A 19826-nucleotide genomic window follows, 5' to 3' on the forward strand; every position below is an offset into this window, starting at 1 on the left:
CATTTTTTACATATTTTTTATTTTTTTGCTGAATGAAAGAATAAGCTATCAGCATTTCCCTTTTAAATTTTAATTGATGGCAAAGAAAGTGCTTATATTCTGTTTGCTCCTGTGTTCATAATAAAGAAGATTGTTCATTTTTGAGGTACCTGGACTCTCGTTTTCCACAAAGTCTCTGTTTGAGCTTTCTTATCAAAAGAATAAGAAGCAGAGTCCCCCTCTCTTTAATAACTCACTTTTGGACAAATGTTTGTATTTCCTCTTTAGCATGTTCTGCATTGAGAAATTACTTTGATCATCCAGGAAAAATATTCTGAAGATACCTGGATACAGCAACATCAATCTCATACCTGCCTTGCAACATTCCCCAGTTGCTGTAATACATTTCCTCCTCTTCTGCTTGGTGTGCAGTGAATAACCACTTTCCACAAGCACTTTACTGTCTGCAACTTTTTTAGTACTTTGTCCTTCTGCCACAGTTTAGTCAGAATCAACATTTTCTTCTGGTAGGATTGCATATTTACTATTAGGTGTCTTGGCTGCTTTCTCAGGTTTGGAGAATACATGCGATGTGTCCTTTCAGTTAACAACTCCTGCGTGGAATCCCATTCCAATGGTTTATTTGTGCATTCATAAAATATGTACAAAAAATGAATATAGGCTGTTCCTACCAGTTTTTCTGTTCCAGCAGAAAATCTCAGGTTTTCCCTATGTAAACATATCTTATTAAGCTGTCTTATACTTAGCCAACCTTTTCTTCATTTCATCCTCTGATTTTTGCAGTTTTATCAGATCATCTGAGTATCTGTTTAAAATTTTTTCCATTTTTCCAGCCTTTTGTTATTTGAGTTGATATACTCCTTCAATGTTTTGATTATTGTAGTCAGCTTTAAACACACTTGAATTTTTTTCCTCCAGATTACTGGAAGTCATGTTTTGTACCAAAGCTGAAGCTTGAACTGCTTTTTGCTGAACAGATGCAGGATTCTTCCCTGTCAGTATTTTTCCTCACTTTTAGTGGTTGATTTTCTTTCAGGTTCTCTAAATTTCTTCTTTACTGGCATCCAGGCAGTGCAGTTACTAGCTAGTAATTGAAATTTACCCAAAAAGACAAATTCAGCGGCTCTGTTTTCACACTGTGAGGGCTGAAATTAAACTTGGTGTGCAGTCATCTTGGTAGTCCCAAACTTAAACATGTGTTAATAAGTATATCTATAGTGGTGGCAGGAAATTTTAACTAATCTGAGGAAAGAAAGGGGAAAAGAATAGAGAATGGACACATTAAAGGGGAAGTTAATTTCAGTTTGAAATTGATGATATTCATTACTCTAAGGACAGGAAAAAAATAATGGGTACAGATGGCAGAATTTTCAGATCTTGGAGCAGTGTGGTGTAGACGGCAAAATAGTAAACGGGGGGAGGTTAAAGAAATTAATTGCAGAGTTTAAAAGGAGAAAGAAGTATTATGGTAAGATCATATGACAATGAGACCATTATATACATTGTGGACTCCATGGTGGAGAGCATAAACAGATGATGTCAGTGACTTAAGGCCGACAAAAGCGCTAAATAAACTGTGGTTGATGTGGATTATTTTGTCACTGGTTTCTGTCACCTTCTACAGTTAATAAACAGAAATATTAAAAAAAATATTCAAGAGTATAAGAAAAATAAAAAAAAGAAATGAGCTGAAATATTTCTTAAAGTAAAAGGCTAATGCTAAGGGCCTTTGGCTGACCAAGTTTGCAGATGACTGCAGATTGGGAGCTATCATAGATTCCCCCCATGACACGAACATATTACAAGAGGGTCAGACACAAACAAATGACTGGTGCTAAAGGCTTGGATCAAAACTCAATGCCAAGAAATACATTAATAGTGCCTTTTGGGGAAACTGCCACCCAGGCTAATTACTCTGTTGCTAAGACAGCCTTAAAAGTTGACTTAATAGCCAGGGATCTGGGAACACATGCATGTAGTAATCTGGCCTTTGCCAAACATGTGGCCAAGGCAGTAAGGAAGTCATTCTATGTCACCCAGCTTATAAGTGAGGGCATGTTCTCCAGGTCCAAGGAAGTCATAGTGCCACTTTGTTCAGCCCTTATCAGACCCGCCATTTAGTTTAATGTCCCCTTCAGCATGTGCATGCGTCTATATTACATAATCAAACTTTTAAAAGTTCGAATGTCATATGGTTGACACCATATGATCAAACTTTTAAAAGTTTGAAAATGTAATAAAAAAATAAACCAAAGGAAAAAACCTACCTGAATGGTTTAAGCAGGGGGCAAGCCCCCTGCACCCCCCACACCCCCTGCTCTTTAAATATACCAACTCCGAGATTGCACTACAATGCAGAAAAGGGAAATCTTCCCATTCCGCACTGTATGGAGATCTCCGTTGAAACGTTCAAACTTTTAAAAGTTCGATCATATAGTGTCAACCATATGACATTCGAACTTTTAAGAGTTCGACAACGTGCTATAGACCCCATGTACATGACCAAACATATGAAAAAGTTGGAATGCCCACAAAGGTTCCTTAACAAGAAAGTCCAGGGTATAAACACATTGTCCTATACAGATCACCTTAAAGCAATATCTGTGTACTTCTACAGGTTACAGAGTGGTGATTTATGCCTGGCATACAAGGCATTCTCAGATGTAGCTCTGGACCTTTTGCCCATCCGCAAAATTAACAGCATCAGAACCACACTCGCACATCCATCTATGTACTGCTGTGCCTTTGAACTGTAGTCATGCCTCAGATGTTTGAAATCGGGGGAAATAAAGCTTTGGTACCCTGGCCAGATGTCAGTGATGACAACCCTATTGGCTTGGAATATAGGGCATCTACTCTTACGCTAAGGTCTTATACAACTATACTATCTCTTAAAAGCAAAGTACCCTAATTGTCGCTTTCTTGCAGCTGATAGTAAGAAGCAGGAGCTATTCCACAGTAATTTGCTGTAAGTAACTGCTAATACCACTCCATTGTATAAATGCCACTGTGCCCTTTTTCAAATATGTAAATTGTTTTGTAATTGGCTTTGATGATTCTTCTAGTTTCCTCATCACTCTGGGAATCCCATTTAGTTTGACTGCCCTGTCAACCCTTGGCCTTAAAAGGTATTTTATGACCTTTCTGTTTGTTTGGATTTAGATCTGCTCCCAATAGCGGCTCACTCCTGCTGCCTTGGTGAGCTTCTGCCTATCACTGTCCATTGCAGAATAATGCAGAATTAATTATTTCGTTTTTTTTTTTTTATTTTATACCCATTATGTTTCAGTAACCCTCCCATGTTTTCCTGTATTGTGTGTGTCCAGACATTATTTTATTTTCCACCCTATCATTGATTGCTGTTTTCCATTAGTTTGAGCCGTTGTTGATTGGATTGTTGTAGTTGCCTTCCCCTACTTCATTTGATTTTGATTGTTGTCATCTTCTGTTTGTGTTGTCTGGATTTCTTAAATATCATAACCTTCTATGGTGTGCCATTGTAATAGTTTAGTCTGTCTACATCCTGTCTCTTGCTTCTCCCTAGTTAAGTAATCTGTAATAACTCCTATGGGTGACAAAAACTACCTGTTCCTGTCTAACAAAATACATTTCATCTTCACTTCCCTTCCTTGATTGCATATCAACTGTGGTTATTGAAACTTTTTGCTGTTCCTCCTCCTCTTCCTGTGTCCTTGCCAGTTCTTAAGGGCTTGTTATTTACTGTAATGTGCTTTCATTCCTGCGAGGATTTCGAGTGTACCATTTGTCAGTCACAGTAACAATGTCTGGGTATTCTCCTGCATCAGTGCAGTCAAGTCTTTCGTATTCCTGCTCTGTGCCTTTGATGATGCAATTATGGTGATAATTGCTTACATTTTAGTACCCTGTAGCTTACTTTTGCTCTATACTGTGAGGTGTACTCATTAGTGTTTGTTTGCCTAATACACCTTACACTTTTCACTGCTGACATCGTATCAGCGTTACAGGTCTCCAGTTTCTTTGTTCGTCCTATTAGATTTTTCTGTTGCCCAGGAACTCCTGGTTAAATCTTTCTTGCTGAGTAGCACATTTCATTGGGGGTGACCCTGGCTCTTTTCCTTAACAGACTTGAGTAGTTTTCAGTCCAGCATATTGTGCTAACAGTAGTCCATCGAGCAGTCTTGTTTTATTTAAAATAATTCCCCCTTTCCTTTTACAAAGGGCAGGGGTCTTGCTAGTCCACTACCCACATGTTAACCCAGTGCCTAATTTTCATGAGGACAATCCTTCTGCTTTCTAAGGCAAAAAAATAGTAAATGTGAAAGAGGTGAGGTGACGTAATAAAGGCATGTCTGCCATAACTTGCAGGTGAGTATTTATCTTTTATGGGAAAGAAGAGTTGTTTGATAAGTTCAATTTTTGTGCATAGTTTTGTAAGTATATATTTATATGTGGTGGGGGGGGGTTGAATCAGAAAGTACATATGACAGCTCTTGGCAAATATAGTTTCTGTCCCAGTGCCATAGTTTGATTGATGAGGGTGACATTTTTGCAACTCTGTTAAATATTAGAACATAGATTTTGAAAATAGTTAGAAAGAACTGGTTAGGTAAGCACTACTTGTCCCCTCTTACCCTGTTTGAGTTGCTGTTTGTTTCATTCTTGCATTCCCTTAATGTTTTCTAATCCAGCCTCCACTATATTTCTTCTCAATAAGTTCACTGCTATCCGAAAAAATAGTAGACAACCTAAATCTTAAATCATTTTCATTCATCTTTTGCAGTCAAGCACAGCTATGATGGTTAACTATGCTGTGAAATACTGTGGTGACTGGAACTCTTGTGATACAGCTGCTGACTTTACTATGCCTGTGTTCCAGTAGAGCTTGTTATGTATAAGTGCGTTTATGCCTGTCACGCCACTCTCCGCTTACTTCTGTGTTACTGTTACCAGTAATGATCTGGTCAGATGTTGTAAAAGGTATCCATTTGCCAACAGGGATAACAACTATATTCAAATATAAAATTATTCTTTTTCTAATTCTGTGAAAGACATAAATATTTGAATAGTTACTGTTGAAGAGCTTTTATCATCTTGCCTTTACAGATATTTTCAAGAAATTTTTATTGATTATCGACAAAAATTCCAATTGGATTAAAAGACTTGTCTTTGTGCTTTGCAGTGATAGTAATATTGAAGTGATCATGCATTTTGATTTCCAGAAGCATTTGCTTTCTCTTCTTGTTCTTGTAACTAACTTTGGAAGTTGGCATACAATCTTTGCTCTCCAACACCAGCTGTTTATTGATTCTGGTGTCATAATTGCAAAATATCAGTGCAGTAAATGCCATGAAAGTGGAGAATTTTCAGGAAAAAAAATGTTTATTGTTAACTAATTTTCCCAGCACAGGTTGACTGTAGTGTTGCATCCCATTGATAGTGGGGTGCTCATTTTCTTCTTCTTCTAAATTTAGTTTTGTGAGTCATATCAAATAGCTAAAATAATGTTTAATTCTTCTATAACAGCTAGCCTGACTGGTAGATAAACTTTACATTTCTTATCATGGTTTCAAAATGTGTGAAATTTGCAAATATTACATGATGGAAGTTTTAATAATGGCTGTAGTGGTAAAATTTTCAGCAGATTACCAATGAGAAATTTAACCGTGAATGTTGGTGCCATTTAGAGTTGCACAACAGTTATGTTCAAGACATAGTTTTTTTTTATTTTGGCCGTAGATAAGTATATTTTATTTTCTTATAACCAGCATTATCTAGTTGTAGGTACTGTTTGATTGTTGTGTTTTTTTCCTTTTGCAGTCAACAAAAAATTGATTTACCAGTCACTGAAAACATTCATACAATTCCACCACCATATGTTGTCAGAGCTGTTCTGATTTACAGCCGAGCACCTTCTCAGCAACAGTTCACAGTAACAGAATCCATGAAAGTAGGTTTGTAAAGTTAATATTTGTTTTTGTGCGTTATATTTTATTAAGGTTTAGCATTTCCTGCTGTTGACTTCACTAAATCACTTTTAAATCTGATATTGTCTCACCTTCTATTGCTCTATTTCTGATCATTGTTTCAGTAAGATGGTGTTTTTCTTTAGGGCTTTGTTGACTGTGCCTGTGGAAGTGTTAATGCACACCACTGGATCTTCTTTCTGTAGAAAGTTTGAACTGCATCACTGGAGAGGTAGGTAACACCTATGAGTGCAGATTCTGCAACTCTTTCAGAGTGGCCCAGTGGCTGGGGATGTAAGAACTAGTACAGGCTTGACAGCTGTTTAGCAAACGCTGGATGCAGCTGTGGGGAAAACAGGGATGTGGAGAGGGGAAGATTGCTAAGTACAGACAGTGTGGTATCTGAAAAGAGAATACCGAGTATGTGATCTAGCCTCCATGAAATGTATCTTCATAATAAACTAGAAAAAAATGTGCAGCACATGACTTGTAGATTGCTGTAGCTTGTCCATTATTATTTAAAGTTATGTGTACCCATGATGTGCAGCACCCTTTTTAATTACAAAATGTGGTATATGTGTGTATATTTTATATATCTATATATTTATGTATGTATATACATATACATACATGTTTGCATATACACAAATATATACATACCCATATAAGATTTTATTCTACTGTATTATTACGTACAGTTTGCTGTTCGCGTCTGTAATTCACTTTGTCTGATATGATGCATTACATTACACTGATTGTAAAATTAACTGTTGGGCTGTGCAGGTCATGGGCTTTTTTTAATAATCGCCAAAACAGCATTGTTCTACTAATTCAGTACATATTCAAAATATATTTTAACAAATACAGCTTTCATTCTCCTGTGTCATGATTGACAATGGAACATTTCTATATCTCTTTTCTTCAGTGGTCTTCCATATTTATAAGTCTGTAGTAACTTCCTTGGTTTGGAACTTGAAGTATCTCATCTGTGGAAGAATTTATTGGCACACATTCTCCATGAACTGTGTGTCCATTTTGTAGTGGTGATTTGGCTTTGTGGCACTACTTTTCTTACCTGGTAATGACTGTTAATTTTTTTGGCTGCAGTTCAGACTGTGACCAGCATGTGTGGGTCTCAGTAGTGCTTGTACAGCTTTAATGTTTGAAAGAATCTTCTCTATCTTAGTCGAAAACTACTACTTTGGTTGAACTTTTCATTTTGCATTGGATAGCTTATTTTCCGTTTGGGACAATTCTTCTGCAGTATAGCTTTTCAAGGATACATGATTTCAGGAGTCTTCCCCTGCATCTGCTGACCAGCACAGTTCTCACAGTCTCTTTTCTGCTGTAAAAGGAGTTGCCATATTTGTAGTTTTCTTTAACTCTGACACATTTTGTCTTAAACAGATGTGTGCTGTTCCTTCAGTAAAGTTTTCACTTTCCTCTCAGACAACATAGGCTGTTGGTTCTGCTTCTTGATCAACCACTTCAACTTAATGCTACAAACTTTCCCTAGACTTTCTGTATGCTTCCTCTTTCTCTTTCCATGTAAATTTTGATAATCTGCTGCAGACATACCTCTCAACCTGTTAACACAAGACATCTGGACAAAGTCTGGCATAATGGAGGGGGGGACAAAGGTCCAAAAATAGGGATACATTTTAAATATTTCTCTTATATACTTAGTTGGTAGAATAACAGGCTTTGTTAGCATTTATTTTCTAAAGGTATGAAGTCTAAAACTCAGATATATTTAGTGACTTTAATCCTTAGATCATCCCAGTGATTTGTCAACAAAACACAGTTTTTATGAGGAACAGACCAAAAATATGAGACAGAAATCTGTACAGTTGAGAGGTATGTTTGCAGTTTGTCGTAACACTTTTTCTGTCTTTGCTTATTTCTTAGAAACATTTCTTTTACTTTGTGTTGATTATTCATCCATTTGTAATGTACTTGAAGTAGGATAATATGCTTTCTGGCTTCTGCTTGTTAATAATTGAGCTGGAGAGAGACTGAAGTTCTTGTAGTGGAATATTACTGCATCTCAAAATTATGAGAATTGAGTCCTCTTAGCTTTTGCTACCACTTTTTTTAACTGTTAATTATTTCCACTTATCCTTATGACTTTTAAAAGTCTGGGTTAAACATTGTGTTTGAAAAGAAAAAACACTCTCTTGTAAATGCTCTAAGTTCCTGATATTTGTATTTAGGGCCACTATCAGATATGACATCAGATACTCCTACGTTAGGAAAAACAGCTTTTAATTCACTAATCACACTAGAGCTTCTGCTTTTGTCAGCTTGATTATTTCAGGGCACTTGAAGTAATAATCTACACATATGTGGTATGTGGCTTCCATGAATTGGGATGAGACGTACCCATGCTTTTCAGTGAATCATCATGGTACTGTGTATGCTACTGCCTCTTCCCTTGGATTGCCTTTATGGTATGCATTGCACCACTACTTGTAGCAAATATTCCTAGTCATTACTTTATATCTCCTAGGGTGGCCACGGTGGTGCAGCAGTTAGCGTTGCTGCCTCACAGCAAGAGGTTTTCCGGTTCGATCCTCGGCTGGGGTGCCTTCTGTGCAGAGTCTGCATGTCCTCCCTGTGGTCGCGTGGGTTTCCTCCGGGTGCTCCAGTTTCCTCCCACATCCCAAAGGCATGCTGTAGGTGGATTGGACACACTAAATTGGCCCTAGACGTGAGTGCATATGTGTGTGTGTGCCTTCTGTGGAAGGTTGGGCGCTGGGCTGGCAACTCAACACCGTAAAACTCCACTGCCGATCATGAACGGACGGTGATCCGCTGTGGCGACCCCTAACCGGGAAAAGCCGAAAGAAGTAGTAGTAGTACTTTATATCTCCTCTTCTTTCTTTGTATCTCAGTTTTCCCAGATGATTCTTGTATCCTGTCAAGCGTTTGTATTTTCATTTAATTGGAAACAAATGTTTTGTCAGGCTTTGACAAGATGTTCTGCATACAATTTCTTTCTTTCATTAGTGATTTCTTTTGCTTGGGCCAAACTTTTGTTGCAGTGTCTTTGAGCATTTACATGTCAATCTCATTTATTGACTACTGCTTTGTAATTCACAACTTACTTTTTATAGCACTGGCATTTTGAATTGTAATTTTTAATTTCTGTTCAACATTTCATCCTAGAGGTAAATGCTTTGGAGCTCATACCCAACAGTTTATAATACTCTGCTGTGTTGTTTTTGTTTATTAACTGAACATTTTTGTCTAATAGTTGTTTACGCAGCTGCATTTATATAGTTTTATAGGGTAATACTTCAGGCACCTTGTTAGAAAGACCTTAAGAGCCCTTACAGAAGGACTGGCTGCCATGGATTTATGAAAAATAAAACAGTCAAACCTCATGAGAATGAGATCATTGGTATGTTCCCACTAGTGCTAGTACATGAATCAGCAACTAGAAACAAAAAGAAATAAAGTTAATAAAAACAAAATACATATCTGTTAAACAAAAGTGAATATATGCTGAACAAAAATAAATATAAAGTGACCACTTGGACACAAAAAACACCATATTCAACCCTATCTGAGCTCATACGAGAATAGAAAGGCACATTAACATCAAATGGACCTGATACATAATACAATCACATGGTTAAAAACGGGATCAGAAAGACAAAGGGGAATAACTGTTCAATATGAATATACAATTGTATCCCCAAAAAAATATATACTATTTGAATAAGCATACACCAAATGGACCCAAATACTCAGAAAAGTATTCAAAAATATGCACAAAAATGAATCAACAACAATAAAATATTGTATTCATCATAAAAATTGTGGTTATAAATGGTCATTGAGTCCTGGTGAAAATAACGCACCCACTGTGATGATCCAGTATTTTTCTTTGTGATTAAGTATATTATGCCATCCCTGAGGATTACTACGATTACCAATAATCCTGTCTATAATCATGAAAGTAAATTGTGCATCAGGGTGTTTCATTGTATGGCGATACAAAGCATTAGTTTCTTTCTTAGTATTAATATCCGATCTGTGTTCATTAATACACGTTCTGAGTGGTCTGGAAGTCTGGCCTACATAAAAGGCTTGACACTGACAAGTTGCCAGATAGACCACCCAGCTACTGTTACAATTGCCAAACATTTTACACTGATACACCCTACTGGTGTTATGGCTAGTGAACCGTTTGAGTTTGCTGACTTGTTTTCAGGAACCACAATGACCACAGGGAAATGTACCCACTAGTTCATCCCCAGACATAGTCAACTGTTTATATATATGTTTGAAATGTGAACATATTGAACCCAATGTTTTACCTCTTCTAAATGAAAATTGACACTGTTGACCCAGTATAGACATAGCATTGCAGTTTCTGCCAAAGGTAGTAATGAACCTAATAGTGGACTCCAGGAGTCACTGGCTGGTGTCTTATATTGAGTATTTGTGTCCATTTGGTGTATGCTTATTCAAATAGTATATTATTTTTTGGGGATACAATTGTATATTCATATTGAACAGTTATTCCCCTTTGTCTTTCTGATCCCGTTTTTAACCATGTGATTGTATTATGTATCAGGTCCATTTGATGTTAATGTGCCTTTCTATTCTCGTATGAGCTCAGATAGGGTTGAATATGGTGTTTTTTATGTCCAAGTGGTCACTTTATATTTATTTTTGTTCAGCATATATTCACTTTTGTTTAACAGATATGTATTTTGTTTTTATTAACTTTATTTCTTTTTGTTTCTAGTTGCTGATTCATGTACTAGCACTAGTGGGAACATACCAATGATCTCATTGGTGGGGGTGGTCTATAAATATTCATGAGGTTTGACTGTTTTATTTTTTATTCATTTCTACACTGAAGAAGGCATTGGTTGGTCTGTACAATAAAGTATTAATAAGTTTGATACTTTTGTATCATTCTTAGTGTCTTGCTTTTACGCTGGCCTCCTGTTGTTACTATGGAATACTTTGGCCGTGCACATACCTACACGCATAGCATCAGGTTTGGTTGCCATGGATTTAACCACTTGTTGGGCAGTGTTTGGACTTATTGCCCATTTTGCAAATCTTTTTATAGCAACCATTGTATCTAGTGCTGGAACAACCTTTTTACTGTAGTTTTTCCTAATCTGAACGTACTGTCTGTCAATCATTTGAATGTGTTGAACTTTCACTGGACTTGTCAATCAGCTAATCTTTTTTTTTTTTTTTTTTTTTTGTGGTTTCCTTTCTGTGTTTTGCCATACTTCTAATTTGGTTAATTTCTTATTATGATTACTACTGCTGTGACTACTCTGACTCACCAGGCTAAATCCATCCTGTTAGGGTTATACCATTTTTTTCCCCCATGCCTGCCAGTTGCTACCTCTCAGCTCTATAGGTTCCTGCATATTTTGCACAGGCGCTGTGATGGCTAGCAAAGGAAGGACAAACTGGTTGCTCTTGGATGCATTCACGTGGTGGAGGCACAGACTCGCTGCTACTTCCTAGAGAGGAAAAGTGTGACTTTTACTCTGTGGTATCCAGATACCAGCTTTTCCTGTCAGTGGCGAGTAAGAGTGTCCCACCTCCAATGCGCATTTCTTCTGGTGCTTTTTTTGTACCACATCAGTACAAGAAAGCTGACTTATTACATGATGTTGACCTGTTTTCATTAGGGAAACCTGACTTGTCGACAACTTTGGACCCCACAGTGCCCTAGAATGAAAATGTTTGAGGGTGGGGGTTACGATTTGTTATATCTCCAGACTTCAGCTAATTCAGGTTAATTCTAGAATGGCCAACTCCTTTCAAGGAAGAAACTATTGCTTTCTCCTCATCTGTAGTCCATCTGCGTATACAAGGACATTCCTGCAAGAGTTTGCCAATTTCCTTATTGTGTCAGTCTTGGATTACCAATGTCTAATTGTATTCAGAGTCTTCATTTTTTGGATTGAGATGCGTCTCTCGCTAAGTAGTATAGTTTCAGTATGAAAGGTGTGGGATTGTTCAGGTTAACTGTTGGTCATACAGATTTTACACTGTGTGCAGATTAGCCATGGTTGCCTGGGTTGTAGCAGTTCTCCACAGTCTCATTCTGCAGGCTTTTTAGTTTCAGCCAGAGCAAACATTTTGTGGCAGGCAAGTTGAACAGGACTAGGACAGACCCTCACAAATGGAAATAGAATCATTTTTTCCATGATTAATCTAGCTGTGAGGGATGCATCAATTATATCTGTCTGCCTTCATTCACAACAAATAATTAGCACATTTTTGCTCCAGAGCTCCTTATGAGCAGCCTGTAAAACAAATGCATTTTTTCTGTCTGAGATGGGAATATTTTTGTATGTCTTTCCACTGGTATCCCTGGTTATTCTAAAGATTCAACTCCAACATCTTTCTAGTGACTCCCTTTTGGCCTGTGCAACAGTGGTTTTATTTTTTACTTATTTATTTTAGATTTGTTGACCTGGCTAGTCCAACTGGATGTACTTCCATTTTCAGTGGAGGCCCTGGGAGAAAACTCCACAACTCACAGTAATATTTACAGTAAATGACATTTTACAAATGCAAGTACAAAACAGATTTTTGCCATTCCTTGTGATTCTGTTTACAGAATCTTAGTACTTATCAGCTATGGTTGGTCATACAAAGAAATCTCTTAACAACACTTTAAACAGTTAACTCGCACTCCCTTTATTGTTCATAGAAAAGTAACTAGCTTATACAGGTATGGAGATTAATAACCAGAGATAAGTGAGGTAGTTAATCAGGGTTAGCAAAGGGGCATAACCACTGTGATTTAAAGTATGGCTTCAGTTTGCTTTTAAATAGGGTTGTTGAGGAAAGGGAGCTTAGGTCACTGGGGAGGGAATTCCAGGTTTTACCAACAGTGCTAGAGAACAGGGAATCAACAGCCAAATTGTTAGCTTTACTTATTTGTAAAAGTAGTTTATTTGATGAGGGTAGGGTCTTGAGGTTATTATAGGGGGTGATAAGGTTTGTAAGTATAGGTGTGTTAGGTTGATATAGGATTTTGTGGGCAACTGTTAGTTGGTTCTATAGTAGTAGATTTGGCAACTCTAACCATCCTAGTTGTTGAAGATTGTTGCAATGATGGGTTCTGTAGGTAGACCCAGTTGCAAATCTGGCAATATTGTTGTAGGAGATAGCCGGCTTGTTCAAGTTGCTTTTACATAGTTTAGTATATATAGGGGAGGCATAAAAAAGGGTAGAGATTAAGTGGATATGGGCAATAGTTGTCTTGGCTAGTGGGGTCAGAAAGGGTTTGATCCTGTAGACGGAACCCAATTTTTGTTGACTGTTTTTATAATACTGTTAATATGGGAATCATAGGTAAGGTTGTTGTCTATTAGTACCTCAAGTAGTTTTGTAGTAGTATCAGGAGATATGATAGTTCCATTGCTTGACATAACATTAAAATTAAGAGGGCGGGGGCCCTACGGGTGGGAGTGAATAGTAGCAGTTTTGTTTTTTGGGGGTTCAAGATGAGACCTCGGTGTAGTAGCCATTTTTCAGCTGTATTAAACACGTTTTGGGTTAGTGATTGTAGGTCTGCTGGACAAGTGGCAGAGCATATTAATGTGGAATCATCCAAGTATTGGATACAGGTAGCTTGAGGTATTGCAGAATGTAGGTCATTTCTAAAAATAGAAAATAGAAGAGGACCTAATATGGAGCCTTGTGGGACACTAAGGTCAATTGGGAGGTGGGAAGATAGAACAGTCTGCTGCCAGTTAATTAAGTAAGACTGGAACCATTGTATAGCCAGTGTGTCTAGTGACAGATTTTTGAGTATGTTTATGAGTAAGGTGTGGTTAAACATATCAAATTATTTTGACAGATCGAGAAAGAGGGCAGAGGATAGAGTGTCTTCATTGCGATTTTTATTAATACAGTCAGAGAAGAATAAAAGAGCAGAGGTGGTGCTATGAAATGGTCTGAAACTATGTTGACAGTTAGCTAGTAAGTTGTTTTCTAATAGGTAGTTTAACAGTTGTTTATGAATGCATTTCTTCATGATTTTTGCCAGTGGAGATAATATGGCTATAGGTCAATAGTTTGATAATTCATTAGAGTTACCTCCTTTATGCAGGGGGATAATATGTGAAATTTTCCAGATTGTTGGGATAGTTCCTTCAGTAATGGTTCTATTAATCAGGATGGATATGGGGTAGGCTATGGCTTTTGCAGCTTTTTGCAGGTATTCTGCAGGGAGTAGGTCTGCAGAGAGGACGGTAGATTTAGGTTTTTGGATAAGTGTACAGACAAGGGATGTAGGAATTGGTTCAAAATGAAATTATGGGGATGGGTTAGAGATGGAAGTGGATGAAGATGAGGTGTCAGAGGATAGCTGATTTGCTAGAGATCGAATGGTCTCTGTGAAGAAAGTGTTAAAATTATTGGCTATTTGCTTGGGACTATTGTGATCAGAGCCTAAAGGGGTGGGTGTGACTGAATGGCCTGGGTGTAGGAGTTTATTGATGTCTGACCAGAATTTTTGTGCTTTGTTTTGGTGGGTTTGTTGGAGCTGAAAGTAGAAGTTTCATTTGTCTAACAGTATAGCTTTTTTTGATGTTCTTCGTCTTCCATTGCTGCAGTCCTGACTATTGGGTATAGTCCGCGTCCAGTCGGCCCGAATACCAGAGTATAAGGCTGACGTCGGTCAGGGCGCATTAGACTGACGTCAGTACGTCAGGGTACTAATGCGCATGACCCACGCCATATCCTCAGTCTTTTTTGCCGCATGGTCCGATGCAGAAGCAGTTTTGCGAGTGCAGGTTGGCGTTCTGAAATATTTCAAACCGGAGTTTCAGACCGAAACAGAGTTGGCTAAGTACCGCGTTGGGGAACAATATGGTTTTTCTTGGCTCAGTATTTTACCGGATGTCAGAAAAAGTGAATAACTGTATTTCTTGTGGGAAACAGATACCTCATAGGGATTATCATACCTTGTGTATACCTTGTTTAGGGCCTGAGCACGACGTTGTTGGTTGCCGCGCTTGTGCTAGGTTTAACAAACGCACTATTAAGAGGAGGTTAGACTGTGCCAGGTTAGTGTTTGGGAAGAATTATAAAATGCCGCCGGATGCTCGACGCCTCCAAGAAGCGCAAGGATAAAACAGTGAAGCCTAGGGTTGATGAACCGGCAGTCCCGGACGTCGGTTCTTTAGAAGGCTCAGTGGAGCCGGAGGTTTTGCCAGGAGTTTCCATGGAGTCCCAGGCAGACACTATACTATTACAGGATGTGCCTTCTCAGGAGGTAGGCCAGGCTGAGGCGGCTTCTCAGGTGACTGTTCTTCCCTCTCTTCCCAAGGTAGTTAGAGCCTCTCCTTCTGTTGCCAAAACTTCTTTGAGAGGTAGGCCTAGTTCAGCTTCAGTGGGGGCTTCTCCTAGCATTTCGGGTTCTGTACCTAAGAAACATATGCTTAAAATGGCAGAAGATTTGATTACTATGATTAGAGGTTCTATGCCCCGCCTGATAAGAGGCCTAGGGTGGAACCGAGTTTGATAGTTTTGAACAGTGTTCAGAGGCTTCAGAATCTTCTGTGGAAGACATGCAGGAGTATCCTACTTATTCTGATTCTGATGTGGATGATTCCACTCCTACAGCTTCTCCGCCTGAGGATTTCTCATTTTCAGAGACTCTACATTCCATGAGGGAGCACTTTAAATGGGAAGGCCAGGATTACTCTGATTCCAGGAAAAGGCTTAGGGAATTCTTGTTTTTACCCCAGCATAGGCCCTTAGCTATTCCTCCTGTGTTGAATGTGGTGGAAGATGTTTTGCAGAGGCTTCCTGAACCCTGACTCTTTGCCTCCTGCTCCTGTTAAGCCTGATAGGTATTATAGGGTGCCTGAAGCTCATAAATATTTGTTTAAGAGTCCTAGGGCGGACCCAGAAACTATTTCTCAAGGGCCTAAGGGTGTAAAGGCTTCTGTGGTTAAAAACCCTGTTCCCACTGATAAAGAGGCAAGGGCTTTGGATAGGTGGGGAAAGAAAGTGTATACTTCTTCCACTCTGGCCATGAGAGCATTGAATTGTCAGTTTCACATGCTTAAATATCAGAATTATCTCCTTTCACAATTGAAATCTAAGGTGGATGCTGGAAGGTATTGAGTGTAAAGAGTTGCTGGATTTGGTTCACGTGTCTGAACAAGTGGGTAAGCATTCTTTGCAATGTGGTTTTGATGCTGTACAGGCCTCCTCGAGGGTGGCTGCTACCAGTTCTGTTCTTCGCAGGCATGCTTGGTTGAAGGATCAGAATTTAGCTGAGCATGTTAAGACAAGGATTTTGGATGCTCCTTTACAGTCTGATGTGTTGTTTGGATCGCCTGTGGAAGCAGTTTTAAAGAAAATGGAGGACAAAGCTAAGTCTATGCAAACTGTTAAAGATTTTTGCAGGTGCAGCCACCAAAGTTTAGTAGAAATTGGCCTGCTAAGGGGTGGACATATCCTGCTTATGATTCCCAGTCTAGGGGTAGGTCTAGACGTGGTAGGGGCAGGGCTCCAGGTTCTTTTAGGCCTAGAACAGGAGTTCACCTGCTCAGACTTCTGGTGAGGGCAGGGTCAGTCCTTTAAACAAACCCAATGACCTGTCTTTTCAGCTGCCAGCAGATTCACGCTTGGCAGCTCCTTTGGGAGGAAGACTGTCTCTTTTCAAAGAAAATTGGGATTTAATTACTCAAGACAAATGGGTGTTGGATATCATTCACCACGGTTACAGATTTTATTTCCATACAATGCCCCTTTCAAAGGCATGCCAGACGCCTCCTCCACAAAGAAAAGAGGCTCACAAGCAAGTTTCTCAGTTACTTCACATAGGGGCCATTCAGCCAGTCCCTGTATCAGAAAGGGGCCTAGGATTTTATTCTCGCCTGTTCCTTGTACCAAAGAAGGGGAACACGTGGAGACCAATTTTGGATTTATCTCTCCTCAACACGTTTTGGAAATTCCAAAGTTCAAGATGTTGACGTTACAACAGCTTTTACCTCTGCTGGGCAAAGATCACTGGATGGTAACTTTAGATCTCAAGGAAGCTTACCTTCATGTGCCTATAAGGCTAAGTTGCAGGAAGTATCTGCGGTTTCGAGCTGGAAATTCTCATTATCAGTTCTCTGCATTGCCCTTTGGCTTATCTACTGCCCAGAGTATTCACAAAGGTTCTGGCTCCAGTGATAGCTTACTTCAGGCTTCAAGGAATTCAAATCTATCCTTACTTGGACGACTGCCTGATTCTGGCTCAAGAAAAGAAGACCTTCTACAGCATCTGAATATGTTATAGCAGTGCTAAGATGCCTAGGGTATTCTGTGAACGAAATAAAGTCCAGTCTAGTACCCTCTCAAGACATGTGCTTTCTGGGTGTGAGACTGAATACAGCAGCCCACATGGCCTTCTTGACCCCGGACAAACAAAAGAGTCTGTCACTTTACTTCCATCAACTATCTCATCAGTCCGTGCTGACTGCAAGGACAGTCCTTCAAGCATTAGGGTTCATGGCATCTTGTATTCTGGTGCTTCCCAATGCCAAACTGCATATGAGGAAGCTACAATGGTATCTCAAAATGTATGGACACAGCACTGCCAGGATTTGGACACTGTCATTCAAATAATACCTTGCCTTCAAAAGAATTTTGTGGTGGGCTCAGGAATGTCACCTAAACAAGGGACTCTCTGTGACCCGCCAGAGGCAAGTCAGATCTTAACGACAGATGCCTCGGACATTGCTTGGGGAGCTCATCTAAATGGAAAGTGGATACAAGACAAGTGGCCTGCCAGACTACAGCATCTACATATCAACATGAAAGAGATGTTAGCAGTCCAGTTTGCGTTAATGGCTTTCAAGGAGTTACTTCTTCCAGGGCAGGTGTTGATTCTAACAGACAACACAACTGTCATGTGGTACATCAACAAGCAAGGGGAACACATTCTTATCCTCTATGCAGGCAAGCAATGATTTTATGGGAGACTGCAAGCCTGCAACTAACTCTTCAGGCAAGGTTTCTGCCAGGAGCACAGAACTCCTTAGCAGATGTGTTAAGCAGACAAATCATGGATCCCCACGAGTGGAAACTGGATCTTCATGTATTTCAGAAACTGACAGTGTCATGGGGAACTCCAGACATAGATCTGTTCGCTTCTCCACTAAACCACCAGCTGCCAAAGTATTGCACAAAGGGGTTTCATCACACAGCTTGGAAAGTGGATGCTCTGTCTTTCAGTTGGAAAAACCTTCATGTGTATGCCTTTCCACCTCTGCCTCTTCTTCCAAAGGTACTATTAAAGGTCAGACAAGACAGGCCAAGGATGATTTTGATAGCTCCAGATTGGCCGCGGCAACACTGGTACCCACTACTACGGAGTCTGGTAAAGAAGCCTCCATGGCCTTTACCTCTGATTCCTCATCTGTTATCTCAGAAGGAAGGTCATCTGCTCAATGTCAAGCTTCACTCTCTTCATCTAACAGCCTGGCATATTCTGTGTTGAAACACAGCAGGTCTCAACTTCCTCAACAAGTTTTAAATGTGATTATGGAAGCTAGAAGACCTAGTACAAGGAGAGTGTAGAAAAATGGAAGAGATTTTTATTTTGGAGTACAGCAAAGAATTTGGAGATTTCTGAGCCTAATTTGAGTGTGGCTCTTCAATATCTTACTGAATTATTGGACAAAGGTTTGTCCTTTTCTTCCATTAAGATTCATGCTGCAGCAATTTCAGCTCACTATGATTGTGACCCACCTTTGTTTTCGCATCCTTTGTTCAAGCAGTTTCTTAGAGGGGAATATAAGACCCCAATGAGAGCTCCTACTCCTGCTTGGGATCTCAATTTTGTGTTGGAAAAACTTACTCTACAACCTTTTGAGCCTGCAGCTACTGCTGAATTGAAATACTTGTCATGGAAGACTGCTTTTCTGTTGGCTATTACTTCTGCAAGAAGGGTGTCTGAGTTGCAGGCCCTTATGGCAGTAGAGCCCTTTTGATTTTCCATAAGGATAGGGTATCATTACGTACTAATCCTTCTTTATGCCTAAGGTGGTTTCTAGTGTGGCTTTAAACCAAACTATTCATTTGCCTTTTTTGCAGACCCTCAAAATAAAGGGGAAAAGATTTTGCACACTTTAGATGTACACAGGCAATTGCGTTATTATTTAAGCAGGACTAAGGATTTTAGGCAGTCTCAGCAATTGTTTGTTTCTTTTGCTTTGAGTTCACAGGGCAAGCCTGTGTCAAAACAAACTATTTCTAGGTGGATTGGCTTTTGCATTGCATTTTGTTATTCCCATCATGGCAAGGAGATTCCAGCTGGGATTAGGCCTCATTCCACTAGGGCTACTGCCACTTCAACAGCATTTCTAAGGGGTGGCAACTAAGGATATTTTGGAAGCAGCTACTTGGAGTTCAGTGCATACTTTCTCTAAGCATTATCACCTTCCTATCTACTCTAAGTCTAGGGCTGGTTTTGCCACAGCTGTTTTGCAAAGGCATGTTGTCAGCTCCTGCTTCTTTATGATTTGCCAGCCTCCCTTACCTCTGCTTTGGGATTCTACGTCAGGACTGCAGCAATGCAAGCCGAACATAGTACAGTTTTGTACCTACCATAAATGTAGATGTTCGAGGATTCCATTGCTGCAGTCCAATTTACCCTCCCTCCTTCCCCTCTGTATTTAGGGGTGGTTGTGTAGGTGAGTTTACATGTTTATATTTTTGTATATATTGTTGTATATATTGTACATGTTTTGGTGCAGGTTTTTGGGACTTGTCTTTTAGGGTCTTCTGACATCTGGGGCAAGAAAAGACTGAGGATATGGCGCCGGTCATGCGATTAGTACCCGCGCCTGACCGACGTCAGCCTTATACTCTGGTATT

At 39.4% G+C, this 19826-nt stretch overlaps 1 protein-coding gene across 2 annotated transcripts in view; it reads left to right on the top strand.

The window, feature by feature from the left end:
* BABAM1 (BRISC and BRCA1 A complex member 1) overlaps positions 1-19826 on the top strand; it is a 283383-nt gene that overhangs the window by 230738 nt on the left and 32819 nt on the right. For both annotated transcript variants that reach the window (XM_044090638.1, XM_044090637.1), the window contains exon 7: positions 5800-5929. In XM_044090638.1, coding sequence (XP_043946573.1) covers positions 5800-5929 — 130 coding nt within the window. The remainder of the gene's footprint in view (positions 1-5799; positions 5930-19826) is intronic.

Source organism: Protopterus annectens, chromosome 13.part0 (genome assembly GCF_019279795.1).
Source record: "Protopterus annectens isolate FY-2018-M chromosome 13.part0, PAN1.0, whole genome shotgun sequence".
Taxonomy (NCBI): Eukaryota; Metazoa; Chordata; order Ceratodontiformes; family Protopteridae; genus Protopterus; species Protopterus annectens.